Source organism: Falco naumanni, chromosome 9 (genome assembly GCF_017639655.2).
Source record: "Falco naumanni isolate bFalNau1 chromosome 9, bFalNau1.pat, whole genome shotgun sequence".
Lineage (NCBI taxonomy): Eukaryota > Metazoa > Chordata > Aves > Falconiformes > Falconidae > Falco > Falco naumanni.
In genome coordinates, this window is record NC_054062.1 from 34834244 (window position 1) to 34853637 (window position 19394).

Here is a 19394-nt window from a genome sequence, read left to right on the forward strand (position 1 = left end):
CAGGATAGAGACCAGAAAAATTTAGGTGACATTGATATGGAGCGATTAAATATGTAACCATGTGTGGGACCCATCGCTAGAGTGTGCTGTGTAGGAAATAACCTTGCTCTGCAGATGATGGGCTTGACAGCGCTGCAGGATCTCTCTCTCTCTAGACGCTGTCAGAAACACTAAAGAACTGGATGAGTCATTTTATGGCTCCTGGAAATGCATGAAAATTCCTCACCTACAAACACTGAGTTTTGAAGGAAGCAACAAACATGTCTAGGAGAAGTAAAAAAAAAAAAAAAAAAAAAAAAAGGGGGGGGCAAAGCAAAGCAGCAAGGACAGAATAATATCAGGTATTCCTTTGTGTGGCTTAGTGGAGTGTCAGAAGAGATTCACAAAGGCAGGATAGAAACCAAACCTGCTTTATTCTCACCCTGAATTTGTTTATTTGAAGCACCATGATAATTAGGGTTTGCATTTTGCCTGCAAGCCCAGCTGGGTCTGGAAAGGCTGCAGAAAAGTGCTCCTGGAAAGGCTGCAGAAAAATGCTCCAGGACAAAGCAAGAACAAAACCCCCAGAGCTCTCGGTGACGTCCCAAGTCTTGTCTCTAATTCACTAAGAGAAGCAAGTGAGGCACAGACCTTCAGCGACCCTGTCCAAAACCCTAGACAGGTCAGCACCCAAGCCAGATCACAGCTCAAGCTAGTTCTACCTTTTGATTCAGTGTTTGAGGGACAGGTTTACCTTAGGTAAGGAAATAAAAAGCATTTTAAACAAACTTTGTGCTTTCTAAAAAAACCAAACATTTTTTTTTTATTTTGACAAGAATAAAAAATTTAGCAACATCTCAACATACAGGACTCAAAAAAAAATCGTAAGTCATCTAGTTAATTTACTAGAGGAAAAATACAGTACATACAAGACTCAAACATGCCATAAGTTTATACAAAAGCCAGACAGTAATAAATTGCATTAAAAATATATCAAGCATTACCTGACTGATTCAACATTGGCATTTGTCCCATTATTAAAAGGCACAAAAGACTGAGCAATGAAAGTATTCAGCATCACATCCATTATTGTCAGTAAATTCATCAAGATTAGCTTTAAAAATTTATTAAACACATGTTTAATATTCAGCATGTAGATCAGTAAGAAATCTTTTTTGGAAGGAGTAAGAAAATAAAGTTGGAAAGGGCAAACATTTAAACACAACATCCCAAGACACAAAGGCTCTTCCTAGAAATCTATTTTCAAATCCTCCCAGAAGAGTTTTCCCGTCTGCGCATCACTCGGCAATCATTCAAAATAGATTTGAGCACCCACAAGCCCACCCCTGGCAGCGTCGGGATACCGCAGCAGCATCGTCAGCAGCACGGAGCCCTTCTGGTGTGCCTTGGGTTGCAGACACACCGAGAGCAACGAGGCTACAGAGGTATCGGCACGCTGCCGAGCCACCGCTGGTCTGCTGGCCGGTTCATTACACCTGCAGTCTGTAACAACCAGCACAAACCAGAACAGGTGGATTTGCCTTTTTATAACCATATCTGAGGTTTCCAAAGTCACCCTGGGTAACACATACAGCAGCCAGCTCCTGCAAACTCGGGGGCAGATCTCTGCCCCGCTTCTTCAAACAGCCTTTCGCTCAGCTTGTGCTCGGTGATGATATCTTCCACCCGGGTTATGTAAAGCAAGGATAACAACACTCCCAGGAACTGCAAAAGGAAGGGGCATCTCTAGTCAGAGATCAAACAGCACTTATCAAACGCTTCTCAAGGCAGTTTTTACAAACCATGTATACATACATTGGATATATGGGCAGGTATGTGGTACATATGCAGACAGAAACTCGCATTGCTACTCTTCTTTGCATACAGGGGTATAAATGGGTCATTTTTGTGAAGAGCCAATATAGCAGAATTGCCATCCCTTGGAGTATTAGAAAGTCTCAGTGGACACAGCTAAGGGGAGGGAAGGAGTCAAAAATACCAAGCAAAACCAAATTCACCCACCAAATCCTGTAATATATCACAGTAATGCTACTAAATTACTGGAAGGCCACCTCAGATTCATAATGAAATGCAGCTGAATGGGACTTCGTGTGCTGTAGCAACAAATCAGATACTCGCTTTAATGGATAATGCACTGGCCCCTCCTCACCTGGGGTAGCAATATGCCGAGCAGCACACCGGCCATGATGCTGTAGTTGTCCAAAAACCAAATCAGCACTGCGTTCGTGCATCCCCGGACATATATAACATGCTGAACACTCAAGCGCTGCAAAATAACAGAGCAAATGTTCAAACAGACAGTCGCGCTGTTGTATGATACAGCAACACAAGATAACTCCATATTCAGGGAGGCAAATTTGGTCCTCCTTCCCATCTCTTTAAACCTACTGAATTTAACAGTGAACTCATCACTAATTCTTCCATCTGTTTTTAAGTTGTTCCACACCTGAACCAGTTCTTTTATTTTTTGTTAACCTTTTTTCCCCCCCCTAACTACTTTTCTAAAAGAAATGCATCCAACTCTCACTTTAGACCACTTGGAAAGTAGATAAGTCTCTCTTTAGCTTTTCTCTCTGCTTCCAAGTTGAAAGTACAGCAGTGGGAAAAATTGCGGACCAAGTGCTTTGCAATAGACTCTAAAAAGGGCAGGAACAAGAGGATTTCAGATTCAGTCCTGCAAGCTGCGCTGCACCGTGACCCCAATCGATAATATAGAACGCACTTGAGGCTGCAAAGAGTCCTAAGCAGATGAATGGGGTAAAGTTAAGCATGTGTTTAAGTGCTTTGGGCGTTAGAGCCAGGCTGGAGCATTTAGGTGATTAAGCCATAAATCAATGAAACTAAATTAAGACAGGTCATATGTAAAGGTAACCAGTAATCCCAAAAACCAACAATTGAAGTTGGCATTGTGCACCAAGTGCCTCAAATGAGCTGGGGAGAGGGTTTTTTTCAGACCAACCCTGCACCAACACTCCAAAGCTGGGAGTGGCGAACTCCCGGCAGATCCAATTACTGATTTCCCTTCTTAATCACTCTGCTATTAGTGCCTTGAGCCGACAGTCTCTACTCTGGAGTCACTGGGGCTACCCCCAAGAAGGACGACTGAAGAAGGAGGCGGCCCCATCCTGCTTCTTGAGGGAGGAGAGGGCTGCCAACACAACCTGGGAAGTCCCACTCCTCCTCCAGGAATAACTATTACAGGCTTAAAAAAACCCCCACCCACTACTGGGATATAAAATTCTTCGGAACAGCTACGTTTGCTTTACCGAAACTGATGTTACTCAGTGAGAAACTCTGGCTTTTAAGTATTAAAATCTTTCCCCAACTCAAGTCACTACTTAAAAGTATGAAAGCAGCTTTCTTTGCATTAGTAGTGTAATTAGCCTGAGCGGGATGAGCTTTGGGAAGATGTGCTTCATGCAGGTCAACCAAGGAATTGTGGAAGATACAAAGAAGGGAAGATAACGCAGTCAAACAAGATTAGCTTTTTTAATATGTGAAAGTTATTTCAGATAAAATCATCTAAACTGCCAATTTAGCTGTCTGGTAGATTTAAGCATGCAGAAGACAATTTTACAACTGACAAAAAAAACCCCAGAGAAACACCACCTTTTGCCACGATGGGGCAGACACTGGTTACGTTACCTCTTTGTCAATGGTTTTGTATCCGCACATAGTGTTGATAAGGTCTGTCTGAAAAGAAAACAAATATAAACTGCAGCAGAAAACAAAAGTCACCAAAAAATTATCGTTACTCTTCTTGTGTTCACCCAGCTTATGTAAGAGCAACAAGAGGGTTCTGTCCCAGTCCAACAGAAGTTTCTTCCAGCAGCTTCAGGGCCAGATATATATATATAAAGTCATCTACGTGACTTTAGAGAAATCAGTACTGCCACTGTGTCACAACACAAGGCATTTGAACCGTATCTATCCAGAAAAAACAGTATGGCATTAGAAACCACAGCTAGCTACGGCAGAGCTGTACGCCACAGCTGTTTCCAAACAGCTGGGTTTCATTTTAAGGCCTTAATAACTTAACACATCTCATTAAGAAAACCAGGGGTTAACATGGCCATCATGCCATCACGATGACAAATTTAAGCTCAGAAATATCTAAACCCCAAAAGCCATCCTATACTATGAATGCTTACATGAACAATTTATATGACCAAATTTATTACAATGTATTTTTATATATCATTATATAAAATTCATATATTTAAAAAAAGGCTGAGTGCTTGCATTTATCACAGATTACTAACACATTTTCTGTAGCCATTTAATATTTTATGGGGGTCCCAAAGCTCTACCTGGCCTGGCAAAGCTAACCTGAAAATACTGCCCTTCATTTACACATCAGCCAATGTAAAGCCCAGTGGCACCAAAGGAAGCAATGAACGAAGCCAAAGACAAGGACAAAAATGAGAATACACAAATGAGGAAAATAATGCAGAACTAACTCTACTGTCTTGATATACCTTCTCTCAAAATTAAAACAAGATGTAGAAATGCAATTTCTAAATGCTGGTGGCCTCTGAGCAGTAGCCTGGGGTTCCCAGGCCACCTCCCCAAGAAGGAAGAGGGATATTTGCAAAAAGATGGAAGATGGATGTTACAAAACACCAGAAACGCCATCCAGGGTCAAGTTTTTTAAAGCCCTCAAAAAACGGGCTCTCACCTCAACCACGCAACTTGCTGACAAACAAGGTTCAGTGCATTCCTAAAAAAATAAAAGCTCCGACTACTTCACAGGGCTGTTGGGAAAAGGTGAGGGGTACCCATCTGTCAGCCAGAGGTAATCACTTGGAAGTCAAAGTTTGCAAGACCAGGCATCAGCGTGTTGCTGTGTCTGCTGTCAGTGACTTCACATTTACAGAACGCTTGAGCCTAACCAACAAACGTGCGGCCATTCCCAAAATATGCAACCGCAAGGAACATTCACATCATTTAATTTTAAACACAGTATTTGCTAACATCATCGTGGCACCAGGAAATGTACACGACTGAGATAAATGTATTAGAAACAGAGGATTATAGACATTTGGGGACCAATTTTTATCTACTATAGTAGCGTAAGTCTTTAATAAATACTTTGATTTAAAAATAGTCCCTCCAGAGCCCCCCCATACGAGCCTGGCTCGTGTTAGCACAAGGCTTTTTCAAAGGATCAGAATCCAACCTCTGACATTAGCGGGAGTTTTCCATGACTACAAAGCAAATGAGTAATCACAAACCATATCTGTCGTTTTCCAGGACAGAAACCAGCCTGTATTTGGAAGCATTTGTCAAACATACAAGATTTATCCATCTTCCAGTTGGTTTTGTTTTGGGTGGTTTTTTTTTCCCCAAGGCAGCTGGCCATAAAGCCATGATGTTTGCATTGTCCTGCCAAGTACGTGCCCACACCGCTTGGGCTTCCCAGGGCCCATCGATGGCACCCCGGTGCAGCAAAGCCACAAGCCCTAACACACCACAGCACCTTGCTGAACAGCCTACCCTTAAATAAGAAGTTTTCTTGTTATTTTGGGGCTTCTCCCAGCCTTTCGATTAACTTCCCTGCGTTTAACACTTCACAAGCTACCTTCAGGCTGCAAGTAGCCTCATCCCACCCTCCCCAGCTGCCAATTAAGCGTACAGAGAATACACACCCTATTTTGCTTGCAGAAGTTTTTATTTTAGCACTTTACTGCCTAACAGGTTGCATCTGAAATCCTCAACGTGTTTGATTATTTGTGCCGTAGCTGGAAAGGCACCTGGTGTTACTGGTCACTGGTTATTGCAGCGCTTCGCCCTCACGGTACTGCTGTATTTCCACACACATGAACTAACCTTTTAAAGTAAGACTTCAATAGAGAAACGAGTGCTACAGAAAAATAAGCAGTAGTTTGAATGGCAACTAAAAAGCCAGATAGCTCTTTACTAGTCAGTTCTATCTTCCTCTACCATAATCTGAAAGCAAAAATCCTGAGCTCTTCTGCTCCGTGCAGATGTGGATCAGCAGATACTATTTTCATATACACAACTTTCTTATTCTCAAATACCTAAGACTTAATAACTGTTTAGCTTTGGTTTCTGAGAATAAATCAAAGCTCAGCACAGATTTAAAAAGACTCTCATACACAGAAAATGTGTAAACATACGTAATAAACACGCTTCTCAGCAACACCTAGCAGGATTCCTGACACAATTACTGCATTTATTTCCCCCTTTTTTTTAAATTAACAGTCATGCTCAAGGCAGACACTGAAAAGGCAGCACATAACAGGTACCAGTAGGCTATCCATTCTGAGCTCTGCTGTGCCTGCTCTCATGCAGGCTCACGCTCTCTGTCCCATGTTCAGACCAAAGACCAAAACCCAGTGAGACAGGAATTGCCCACTCTGGTTTTAGGTTGAGGTATAGTTCTTCATCAAATTCAGTGTTACACCCATCCCTCAATGAAGAGCGATGAATTAATACTGCTAGAACGTATACAAAACACATTTACATGGAACTTAACGCCTGGCCCTAGCACTGTCAGCACCACTTAATAGCAGTTCATCACGGAGTGAGAAACTGGTCCAGACTCCAGCTGGCAGGGTGTCCTTCCAGGCAGGGAGTTTTTACAGGGTGGCAAGGCGGGCAGTTTTTGAGGCTGGGTTAGGGCAGAGCAGCAGCTGCAGTCTAGACCTGCACCCACAAGGATGCACTGACCCTGAGGGCATTTGCCTACATTTCTGGATTTTCCTGGATGATGGGGTTGTTCTGTTTGGGTTTTAATTCACACAGCACATCACTCCAACCCCCACCCACGGAATCAATCAGGGCCCAGGCTTCCTGGCAAAGCTGGAGCAGCAAACCCTGGGGAAAATACCAGCAAAACTTAATTTTAAGCAGCCCTGGTCCAGGCGAGCCATGAGGTTAGAGGAGCTCCCAAGATCCCTTCTGCACTTCTAGGACTGCATAGCAGGACAGTAAGACAGACTGGAGCCAACCCATCTAATTCATTATTTTCTTCTTTTCAAGCTGTCAATACCCAAGGATCCATAGGTCCCATTTTCCTTCGCTTCTTCCCCCAGACTTTCCAAAGTAAGGTACCTTTCTAAGCAAAGGCTGGCAACCCAGCAGAGAACAGCGATGCTGAGATGCCAGGACTTACCTTATTCGTGACGCAGCAAGTATAGGGCACCCCGCAGGCCAGTGGTCCTGGCGCCCCACAGTTGTGGTACACATTTTGTGACCAGTCTTTATAATCTTCCCCACCACAGCACTTAAACTGGATGAAACGACACAAAAGGCAAAGGAAAAAAAGAAAATCGTATCTTAACAGAAAAAAACCTAAGAATAAAACAATTTTAAGAGCACTGAGCTACCCAGAAATTCTGTCATTTTATCAGCAAGGTACATAAGAATGAATATGACAGATGCAACCGAAAAGAATTAAAGATATAGGTAGGTGTTTCTGTATCACTTATTGAGCTATTACCCAGGGTACCAGAGCAAAGTACTCAGGGCTAAGTTCCACCTCCCATTTTTTCTGAGTTGAAAAATTGTCTGTTCAGGTCTGGACATCATTAAGCACTGTTTTTACATTCATTCCATCTTGAGCTATAACATCCTTCTGTTTTTTTAAGGATTGCAACTACATTTCTAAATGAGTCTAAAAGACAAAAGTGTTGCTATAAGGCATAAAAATAACCTCACCAGAACATTTTGGGTGTAATTCAGTAGAACTGAAATCTGGCAAACAAATACCATAAGTTTACACTGACTTAATACAAATGTTCACTTTGTACTTTAAACAAAGGGAAAAGGAGCAGTTTATTTAATCACTAGAATGTATATTCACTGTACATAATTTTGGGCAGTGCATGGAAACTTTAAAGCATTATGAAGTCTAATGACAAAATTTCCTCAGGATGGTTTGCTTTTGACAGACTTTCCATGCTAACTTTGTTTTTCAAAGCAGGCTGCCATCTCCATAACGATGTCTTAAAATATACATATCACTTCCTAAGTTTTGGTTTTTTTTTTTTTTAATGATTATTTGGCATAGTCACTGACATCACATGGGCCATGACATCACATTTCTGAAAATTTTCTGCTTCTTCTATAGCCTCTGAACTGCACTGCAGAACTCTTCAATAATCCAATAAACATTTCAACACACCAGCCTTGGAAAAAAAGAAGGCTGTGAGTCAACTACACGTGCCATTAAGTAATGCTCAGCTGGGCTCAACACAATTTCTGAATTTTCGTTACAGGTACAGATGCTTCCCCAGGCATTTCCTTTGAATAACCACCTTGTTAAAGAGCTGGATATGTGCCCTTGAATGAAAATACAACAGCCCAGGTCCAAACAGTGCAACTGCCACCTAATTTCTCTTTATCCAGTGCCTCCTGTTAATAAGATGCTTTTGAATGTCTTGGACCAGTGCGCAGAAATGCTGAGCACAAGAACTTGGGTGGAATTTAGGCTGAATTTGCCCGAATCCAGCTGCGGAGCCCCTTTAAGGCTACACGGTTGCAGGATCTGGCCTCGAGCATCCAACTCACATCTACCAAGGCAAAAGCTGCACTTTGGTCCCCCTCTTCTTGCAGTCATTTAGAGGGCTTCAAATGCCAACTGGGATGCTGGCGGAGCCCTGACCACAGCAACACTGTAACAGATGACACAGGAAATCTCATCCCTTTCGTCAATAAGAACTTGATTATCACATCACTGGAAAAACTCAAAGCTGTCACTAAGGTCCTACTGCATCTCAGCACTGAATTTGTCCCAGAAAAAAAACCCAACAAACAACACAAACCTGCTTTTGAACAGAATCCATGATGTTCTTGAAGTCTAAATCATCGTAGTAATTCTCAATTCCTCTTCTAATATTATCATTCAAAAAGTTGATTGTCTAGAAGGCAGAAATAAAACAAGATTCATGGTTTACACATACCAAAACAAAATTAAAAGAGCAGGTTAAAGTGACATGTGTAATCGATGAGCACAAAAGGAAAGCTGCTTTTTTTAAGAAAAAAACAAATACCAGATAAATCATGGCACAGTCCTGCAGGGACTGACCACCCGTTCTCTTTTAAGGAAGCAGCCTCGCTGCTGGTTTCGTGCTGGGAGGCACTAACAGTGCACCACCTGCCCAGCAAGGTGCTGCTTCTGAGGTTCTCCAAGCATCTCCTACAGATGGCCCCGTTACCCCTGGGCAGGATCTCTCCCGCTGGGCACTGGGGATCCCTATCACTTTTCGGGTGACAGAACGGCAGGTTTGGGTGGTGTGTCTTGGCACTGTGGTCTGCACTACACTCTGGGCAACAAGAGCTGACTCTGTCCTTGCTCAACATCTTCCATGAAATTTAATTCCCATTAACTTTATTTTCACCACTTGATTTTCCAAGGAGTCCATAATTGCCAGATAGAGCGATTCATTCTATCTTAAAAAAGTGTATCTATGTTTTACAGTGGGTGTTTTCAGAAATATGGCAGTGGAGCGGTGGCAGCTATAAAATAGTATCTCCTCAGCTTGTCATATTAGAAATTAAATCAACAAAACATTTTTAAAGTTCAGAAGATGAAGGAAGGAAAAGAAAGGGAGAAAAAAAAAAGTGTATTTAGTTTTTAACATCCTTTTAACATCCAGCACAATCATAGCATAGCAAAAACTGAGACGAGTCAGAACAGAACGTAATGCCTTTCCTTTCAATCCAGCTGCTAAAATGATCACAGTTAAATCCTTACAGGTCAGAAAGAAACCTGAAATACATCTCCTCGTTTTCTCAGTATTACAAACAAAGCAGGACAAAAACAACTATCACGTAGATGACTAGGAGTAACACGGGACTTTGCAAGACCAGCCTAACTGGCTAAGAATGAACAGCAGCAAGTACCAGCTCTGGTGCTACCTGGATCGCCTCATTTAGACTCAACAGATTTGAGCGGGAAATAGAGAAAGAAATGGGAAAAAGCAATGAGGCATGCAAAACAATCAGCATTTAAATAAAGGCTATGACCCTAAGCTTTTTTAAATACTTCTTTCTCCTCCCCATACTAACCCCAATTTTTCCATTAACCTCTTAAAACAAGCCAAGAAACCCATCCCTGAGCACAGCTGTCCCGCTCGGACAGCAATACCTGTGTTAGGAAACCACTCACTGCACAAAAAACCCAACAATACTTTTTCTTTGTCTGAAAGTCAACGGCAATTCTTCCTCTCCCTCTCAGCAAATACCATCTTTGGCATTTACTTAATTTTCTGCCAGTCACATTCTCTGCATCCCATGATGCCCACGCTCCTACACCGGGCAGGCTGAGCTGCTCCCTTTGGATGAGCGCTCCCGCCACAATTCACAATAAATCCTTGTGCAGGGCCAAGGAAACACCTATAGCAACAGCTAATGAAGGCTTCTAGAAATTAAGATACTCATCCACTGCTCTCACAAGTCAAGTTCATGATTTCAGTCCAGCACGGAGTAAGAAGAAAACAGCAGCTATGGAGAACATAATACAACTTCAAAACAACATGTTGTTATTTTTTAAAAAAATATTTTTTCAAGCTGCTTTTTTTTTTTTAATAACTTATGTAACACAGTATGTATGACTTCTTTTTGTGGAAATGAGATCAGTAGGATTGGGGTGGGGAGGGAAGAGGTCGCATTATTCAGCACCTCCTTTTAACACTCATACTCTGCTAGATTAGAAAAAAATCAAAGAACAGAAATCTAGTACTTGCCATAGTAAATACATTTATGTTTTAAAGCATTTCTAACAGAAAAAAAAAAAAAGTCTGCTGCTTTTTTTTTAGAAAAATTAAGTTTTTCATATATGGCATGCTTGTAAATGATGGGGTCTGCTACAGAAATTCCTTCTGCTGCGTATGAATGTGGGCAGCGAAGAGCTGTCCTTCAGGTATGGTGAAACATTTTGGCCACTAAAAAATAACAAAGCCTCCAAATCCAGCTGGAAACTTTCCAAATCAGCAGTCTGAGACCCAGATGGCAAATCAGAATAAAGCACTTTGTAATACATGAAGAGCTGGAAACTCGTTTTGCCTGTATTGCACGTTCTTTCTTACCAGATTTTCTTCAGATTGTCTAATCTGGAATTAATTTCCAGAAGGGGCAGCCAATCCCACCCATCCCCAAATCTGAAAGGCCCTGAGAAGTCTGGACCTGACTTCAGACCTCCATCAATCAGTGCTCAGGTGACAATTTTTAACACCTTTTATTTGCTCAGTAGCACAGCTGTAACGGTACGGATTGTGAGTAACATCCTTGGTGATCAAAACCTCAACACAAGCAGCTCACCTGGTTTCTGAAGATCAGGGCCACCACGCCACCAGTCAGCTCGATCAGCAAACAGATGCCAAGAATGTACATGAACTGCAAGAAAAACAATTGCAAGTGAGTCCTTAAACAGAACAAACCCCAAACACTCTTTCAATTAGTGTCCTTAAGTCTGTAACATTCAATTGCCAACATACTTGGCTTTCTGCACATGAGATGTCATTTTAAAGAAAGATATAAAATTATGGTTTTGTTCTGACAAAACGGTTCATGTCACAAGAAAGCCTTTTTTCCTCACTTGAGCCATTGTAGGCTTTGCCCAATTGGCAAACACATCATCCTTCTGCTTTGAATGGACTCAAAACCGATAGAGCATTTATCATGACCAAATGCTTCTCTCCATAAGAGCATCCCAGAGAAGCATATTAATGGACTGCTACAAACCACACTGCTCTGTGTTTGTATGCTTCCTACAAAAACACCACTTACTGTTAGCTTTCATTTCTTGGGTAAAGCAGTGCTTTAAGATCAGCCAAACCATCTTCTACTAAATTGCCAGTGTTAAATCAAAGCAAAATTCTGGGCTTGGTACCTTTTAGTGTGTCGCTTCAGAAGAGGGAACTGAGCCGTCTTGCATGACCAAGCCAGCTCAGCACAGAGGCTCCAAGATGGGCGCTAACAGGACTTACCATGCTCAGCGGTAAAAAACTGACATCTGCTAGCTCTCTATTTACTTATTCCTGTGTGTATATATACACATACTCACAAATGTGCTCACACACAACCACAACGTATGCATCTGTGACTAGTCCAAGTGCATGCTGAATATGAATAATATGAAGAAATCCATAGCAATACCCAAGATAGCTGTGATGTGCCTGTACTTGAAATGTTTTCCCAACCGAAAAGATTCTTTAGGCATAAAAGATGGGTTTTATGTGAATTTAGGTCTGCTTCTTAACAATAAACTTCATCGGGAGCAATGTTTTATGATCCCTCATCTAGAAAATAATCCCTAATGCTCCACCCTGAAAGCTGGTTTAAACTCCCGTGCTCTCCATACCCAGTATCAGCGTCAGTAATTCACCAGGCAGATGCCTTTTCTCCTGCTAAATCCAGAATCAGCCTGAGAAGCAGACATCAGGGACTTTCTTCGTTTAAATACCCTACCAGGTTTGCTACCACAACAGGAACAGAAAACGTCCTCGGCATCAGATGAGGAGACACCATCGTGCTCAGAGTGAAAGAAGCCACCACCACCTAAGGACAGACTCCCAGTAAAATTCCAGCGTAATTTCAAACCCCACCGTTACCTCTTGCTTTATCCTACATGACATACCACGTATTTAGCATTTCTTTAGACCCAGCTGGCTTGAAGGTGAAACCCACATTTTGGTGCTTTATTTTTAATTAACCATATGTGCAACTTCCATCTGCAACCACAGCGTTACACAGGAATCTCCCTAAAATTCACCCCTTCAGAGGCACTGGAGAGAAAAACTTTGTTCCTTTCGTTTCTCCTTTAGGGCCCTTCTCTCAAAGCTCTGTGGTGCTCCACAGCAAACCCTGTAGCCCACGTTCCTCCATCTCCCCTCACTGTTCCACTCCCCAGACGAAGGCAGAGTGACCCCAGCTACCACCAGCCTGACGGATGTCAGCCTGACCTGGGGTTTCTTTCTCTAGCAGCTTCCTCCCAGTCAAAACGAGAAGTGTTTGGCAAACCACCAGAGACCGCAACTCATCTCTGCACTTAACATCCCAGCAGGCAGGTTCATGGCTTTAGGACCCCCCCATTCCAACAGGGCGATGCTGGAGCCAGCAGCTGCCTCTCCCCGGCCACGGGGCAGCACTCTCCTCTTCTCCCACGCAGCTCTGAGCAGGGCACGTGCTGGGGTATGGCCAGCCCAGAGGAAAGGCTAGCGTCAAATAGTACACCCACAGCTGAGTTTGCACAAAGTACACGCCAGCTGATAATAATTCACATTCCTGGTTGTTTTCCATAAAGCCCTCAACTATTGGAAAGCTGGTTTTCCCGGCACTGGGCTCTGACCCTCGCCTGTCCTGTCACCGGCAAGATGAAATATTGCTGCTCGCCGACGGAGGGACATCCACAGACCACGGTTAGGGGACCACTGCCATAAAGCAGTTTCAGATTTAATTAAAATTAAAAGAGTGACTTTGTTAAAAACAATTTAAATGCAGATAGAGTTACAGGTTTAAATTCAGGTGAAGCTGAAAAGCAAAAGCAATGAGTCTTAAAAATTAAGAATAAAAACCCCAACACTTACTGCTTGCAGAAGGCATAAATTGTCTCTTAAGGAAGCCAGTACACCCACAAAAGATACCAGGAACATTATAATGCCCAAAAGTATCAAAATAATTGCTGGGGCTAGAAAGGCACTTTCTAGAGTTTTGTATTTCTGTCTTTCAACTTCTGCATAAATCCCAACAGCAAGGACAAGGGCTCCGATCACCTGAAACAGAAAAAGAGAAGAGTACAGATGTTATTCTTTCTCCCAGTAAACACAGAGATGACATTTTATGAGTGAGTACACATGAACCTGTGACCACTCACTTTGGAATTAATTATAAACAATGAAAACACTCAAATCAGAAGTTTGAATTAAAAAAATGAAACCAAAACAAAAGACCCTCAAAGATTAAAGCAGAAAAAAGCTGAGTTAGAAAAAAACCCAACACAGCTGAGATTTGTTCATTTTAAAAATGTATTTAATAACTTTTTAACATTCTGGAAGTTAAACAAATTGAACCATACATCACTGGTTGAAGTGTAACTTATTTCTCATCTGAGAGCACAGACATTACATATACTAGCAAATGCCACGGCATTAATGCTCCTCCTTTGCATGTCTGTCTGTCCTTCCCTCTGTGTGTGCGTGTGAATATATATACGCCTCTAACATAACACAATTTCTAAGCCAGTTGGCAATCAAGATCTTAGTACATATCCCTTAGTATCAGCTGCTATTGTATCTAGGCTCCGTAAATATGGCCAGGTGTTTCCTATACTTCCACTCCTGCCATCAGGGGAAATGCACTGGATTAAAAAAGGAGAAAAAGAAAAGCAAGCTGGAAATTACAGCACTTTCTTAAGCAACTACTAGATAAAGCTGACAAGTGAAACAAGATGTGATGCATTTAATTTAACAAGGTAAAGATATTTCAATCAAAATAATCACAGTTAAGTCAAAATAATTTGGTATTAAACCTATGGTGTTCTGCAAGTCACTTTGAATTATACTGAAGTAAAAAAAAAAAAAAAATAGCCCACAATACTTAATCATGAAAATTGCAGTGGGAAAACTTTATTGCAACTCCAACAGCCAGGCACATCCCGAGGGAAGAGGCCAGGTTCAAATCGATCATTTTGGCAATCTGATAAACAATGTTGCCCTTTTCTGACCCAACATTTCTGCAGGAACCCTGGATCTGCTCCCTGCACACCAGCGGCGAGGATAACATGCTTCTCAATCACACAGGGCTTTTGGATATCATGTGGTATACAACAGTGAAAGGTCTAGATAAATATAAAACATACTTACTTCCAAGACAGTGAGCCCAACAGCTGAAATATTGTTTTAATTATGGGATATCTTAAAATAAATAACTTGCTGAAAAGTCTTGGTTTTCTACAAGAATGAATAACAATCCCAAAGGACAGTATGTGGGGAATGCCACCAAGTTATCATTTAGAAAAGAAAAAAACTCAGAAGGGTTCACCCATAAAAATAAATGTACTGAAGCTATATTAAATGTAACTTAAATTTTCACATGACCAAATTCAGAGCAGCTTCCCCTCCAAACAATTCAGAAACTGTGCTGTAAGGTAACAGAAGAGAAAACATGGTGGGCAAATAACAGGTATGCAAATTTACCACTTACATGCTTCCACTGTAAAATGGTAATTAGGGTTTTTTTATTACTGAATAGTCAATCTGCAGTGTTAGCTTTATTCTTAAAAAAAAATATCAATAATTTGGGCAATAATTTATAAATTTTGTTTCAAGCAGATGACAACACCAACAAATCAGGTTGACATTTTTAAATACAGCTGTAACAATCGAGGAAAGAATCTCAGAACTATACAAAACAATTGCAGATTATAAAACTGGTGACTGTACATGTATATGTGATTCAGGAGTTCTATTATTATGATGATTTAAAAAAAAATTAAAACCACCAAACCCTAAAACCCTGATACCTTTGTGTCTAGATGGCCTTTATGCTGCTCAGAAAGCAGCAGATCTATAAGCAGCAACTTAAAGGCAGCATCTCCCGCAAACACTGAAGCACCATGAACAAGCTCAATGCTTGCCTGGTAGCTTCCTTGTTTAGAAAATTAAAAAAAACAAAAAACAACCCACCAATATTGGACATAACACACAGGTATTAAACCTTGATGGGGATTATCTGAATGTCAGAAGTGTGTTAAGACTAGAATGTTTTGCTGAAATGTCTTTTTCTTAGCCATAGTTTTCTCATCAAAACATTCAATTTAAGATTTCGGTTTGTTTGTTTGTTTTAAAGATTCAAAGGTGCTTGTGAGCAGAAATACAAGGCGCATTCCTGCTTTCAGAGCTTAAGATATATAGACACACGTAGCGACCTTTACACACATACGTATCTTCACCCCGTTCCACCTGCACGTTTGCTCACATACCCTCCAACACCACCTCTAGCATTTTAAGTGCACGAGAAACTTCAGTCCTGCCTTTTGTTTCCTGATACGAGCTTGGTCCCCAAAAAAATCCCCAAATTCCCCCCTTACAAATTCCCACCCATTACAGCTTTTAATGCCCCCAGTGGCCTATGTCCCACCCCAGACAAACGACAGGATTAAAGCCGCCTTGTGACCAACGGGGCATAAACAGGGGGAGCTTCTCACCACTCCTCTGCTCTCTTCTAGAAGTGCCCCAAGCCGCTTGCTCTGCAAGGCTTCAGGATACCGGGCATGACTATTATGTCACCCCCCAAGAAGAGGACTACGAAACACCCATGTAAAAAAAATTCCCTCAGGCAACCCTAAATTAACAGTTCGGCCAACGGTGGCACGCAGAGGGCACACGCCGCACGCTGCGTTCAGCGGCACTGCTGCCACGCCAGGAGAAAAACATCCACCAGCAAACCAAAAACTCAGAGTGACCAATCATATAGTACACACGCACACACATTCCAAGTTTTATACAGATTTTGAAGTATAAAAAACTATTACGGGGTTGGGGGGAAAGCCTACCTAAGTATGCAATTAAAATCTTCGTTCCTTACAAGCAGGATTTACACTTTTATTATCTTCCGGGTTTTTAAACATTTAATAAAAAGATTTTAAACCTTTAATATGGTCAAACCAATAGCAGCAATTATTTATGCCAAGCAGATGTGCTAACTTGCCAATCATTCTACCCCCATCTCTTCGCCAGGACTGTGCTCTCCCTTCCTGTGACTAGGGGTGGGAACACAAGCTTTACGTAGGTGGCCCAGCAAAATACACACTGTTTACATCCTGCATCCTTCACAACAGCTCCCAGTTTGGTAATTCACCCTGTGTCCGCAGGAAAAATTAACTGGCCTTAACTGACATTAAATGAGTATCCACCAGCAAATATCTGGGACTTTCACTGGGGCTTTTGCATGCACAGAAGCTGCTTTCCCAAGAGAAATGAAAAGCATTTATTTATAAGCAGCGGTTTTAACCCTTTACTTACAATACTTATTCTTAAATAAAGCAGCGGCCACTCAATAACAGCACCTTCTGTTTAAAATGCTGGACGTTGTTTCAGCCAAGTGAGAAAAATTACATTACAGCCTCATTCACCAGCAAAACAGTTGCCTGAAAAAGTTACAGTGATGACTAGTTTTTAAAAAAGCCCCGGGTGACACAGGAAGATACAGCAGTGACAGGGCTTGTAGCAAATGTCCCCTCTGGCACTCCCAGCAATGCTTTCATTTCCTTTCTGCCTTTGGATAAGGCTGATATTTAGTTCCTGCTGATTCTAGGCAACCCTGGGTACTCGAATCTGAGTGTTCATCACTCACAAATGTAGCAGAAGAACAGCAACAGCAGGGAGGAAACCGAATGGCTGCAGCACCCTGTACATCAAAGTCCCCAAAAGAACACAAATCACTCAAAATTTAAGCAAGCCAATACACAAAAGCCAAACTTTACTCCCACTTACACCGATTTTTTTTTTTTTTTAAGTCAGGAAGAGTAACACAGCTGAAAAAAGAACCAGACCACTGACATTTACAGCTGATGATGAGATCTGCTTCCCTAAGCTAGAATAAAAGAAAATTTCGAGAGAGAAACCCACGCACCATGGCTCACACAATACAGTGTGTGTTCGGCCTGCATGCCAGGAGCACGCTGCCCAGCGCCAGCCAGCCGGCCAGCCAGCAAACACCAGTGGCCCCAGCCATCCCCTGCCCGCAACCCCCATCATGCCTGCCCCCCTCTCTCCCCCCCCAGAGCAAATCATCTCCCTGGCAGAGCTGACAAATGGAAGCTCTTGGTTATAAACAAGGGCAGAGCACTGAAAATGCAGAACAAGCAGCTACAAAGAGTAAATAAAATCCTCAGGCTGCTTAAAAGAGGCTTTGTCCTCCACGGATGCTCAGAGACACATTTCAGAAGGGCTCTTTTTCTGCTACCGGATTAATTTTTACACCCCACCAGCAAGGCCCCTTGCTGCCAACAGAAAACACGAAGTAGCCAATGTGCACGGCCCTTCATGAAGGACCTGCTGCAAAAGAGTTTGAAAAATAATGCAACAGGTTTCCCTTTTCTGAAAACGGTACCTGCAGAATAGCAGCTGTGGCGTAATGCAGGGAACTTTGGGGTCGAAACCCAAGGGTTTTCCTCAGTTGGTTTGTCTAGGAAAGACAACAAGGTAGCCAGGATCCCCACATGCCTGAATTACATCCAAACATTTTGCATTTCAGTTTTTGTTCATTCCTAAATCACAGCTTTAATCAGGCACCTACTATCGAAGCTGGTGGCTCTAAACCTCTTTTCACACGTCAAAAGCTTCACGCTCCCACCTGGAAACACCGTGTCTGCCAAGGCAGGAACGGTGCAGCAAAGCAAGCGCTTCTGCGGCATTTAAACTGAGAGGGCCAGAAGGAAATCCTGCCCGAGCATCCCGTGCATCGGTACAGCCTGGGGCCAGTGCAGCTACGCAGCATCGCCCCAGTATCCCGGAGTATCACCCCAGTATCCCGGAGCCTGAAAAAAAGCAGCTTTAAAGTGACGGTCCTTCCCAGGAGCCCCAAGGCTCCTTCCAGCCCGGGGGTGCCGGGTCAGGGCGAACTTGTCGCGTTTGAGGAGCCCGCGGCAGCGGCCCGGAGCCCCCGTCCGGGAGCCCAGGGCTCGCAGGGGCAGCACCAGGTTCCAGCGGATTCCAAAGCTCCGCGCATCGCCCCGCGGGCTCGGAGCAGGAACTGCCCCGCACGCCGGCGGCTGGCTTTGCAGGGCAAAGGCTCTCCTTGCCAAGCACCCCGAGGGGGAGAAGGCGCATTTTCGTACAGGCATGCATAATGAATTTTATCCGCCAAACTCCCAACCCCTGCAAGTCCCCATCTGCTAAAACCAGTTTATCGGTCCCTCGGGAAGGCAAGGGAGCTGCAACCACCGGCACAGGTGTGCCAGCCGCCGCCTCGCAGCGCAAGTGTTCGCAACTGAAAAACCCCCGTGCCTGGCGCGGGGGGGACGCGGCGCTCCCCGCCGGACCCCCGCACGGGGACCCCGCCCCACCGACCGGCGGCGGCGCTCCCCGCACCCCCCGGCCCGCCGCAGGCTGCCCGCCCCCCGCCGCACCGCGGACAGCCGCCGCCCTCACCCAGAAGGTGGTGGAGTAGGTGATGAGGGTGAGCTTGAGGCAGAGGTAAGAGAGCCGCCCGCAGTACCGCACTTGCTCCGCGTCCCCCGCCGCCATCCTCCCGCCCCGCAGCACCTGCCGCCGCCGGCCCGGCCCGGCCCGCCCCTTCCCGGCGGCCCGTGCCCGCGGGAGGGACCGGCCGCGCCGCCGGGCGGGTCCGGGGCCGCCGCCGCTTCCGGGACCCGGCGGGCGGGGGGGCACACCGCACGGGGAGAAGCGGACGGCACGGCATGGGGC

General features: G+C 43.6%; 1 protein-coding gene across 1 annotated transcript; it reads right to left on the reverse strand.

The window, feature by feature from the left end:
* Positions 1 to 776: 776 nt before the first annotated feature.
* Positions 777 to 19283, reverse strand: TSPAN15 (tetraspanin 15). Its single transcript, XM_040607635.1, has 8 exons — positions 19119 to 19283; positions 13554 to 13739; positions 11287 to 11361; positions 8790 to 8885; positions 7139 to 7255; positions 3646 to 3693; positions 2150 to 2266; positions 777 to 1704 (listed from the first exon to the last, which is right to left on the reverse strand). The coding sequence occupies exons 1-8, from the start codon at positions 19212 to 19214 to the stop codon at positions 1552 to 1554; spliced, it is 888 nt and encodes a 295-aa protein (XP_040463569.1). The 5' UTR covers positions 19215 to 19283; the 3' UTR covers positions 777 to 1551.
* Between the last annotated feature and the right edge of the window lie 111 nt (positions 19284 to 19394).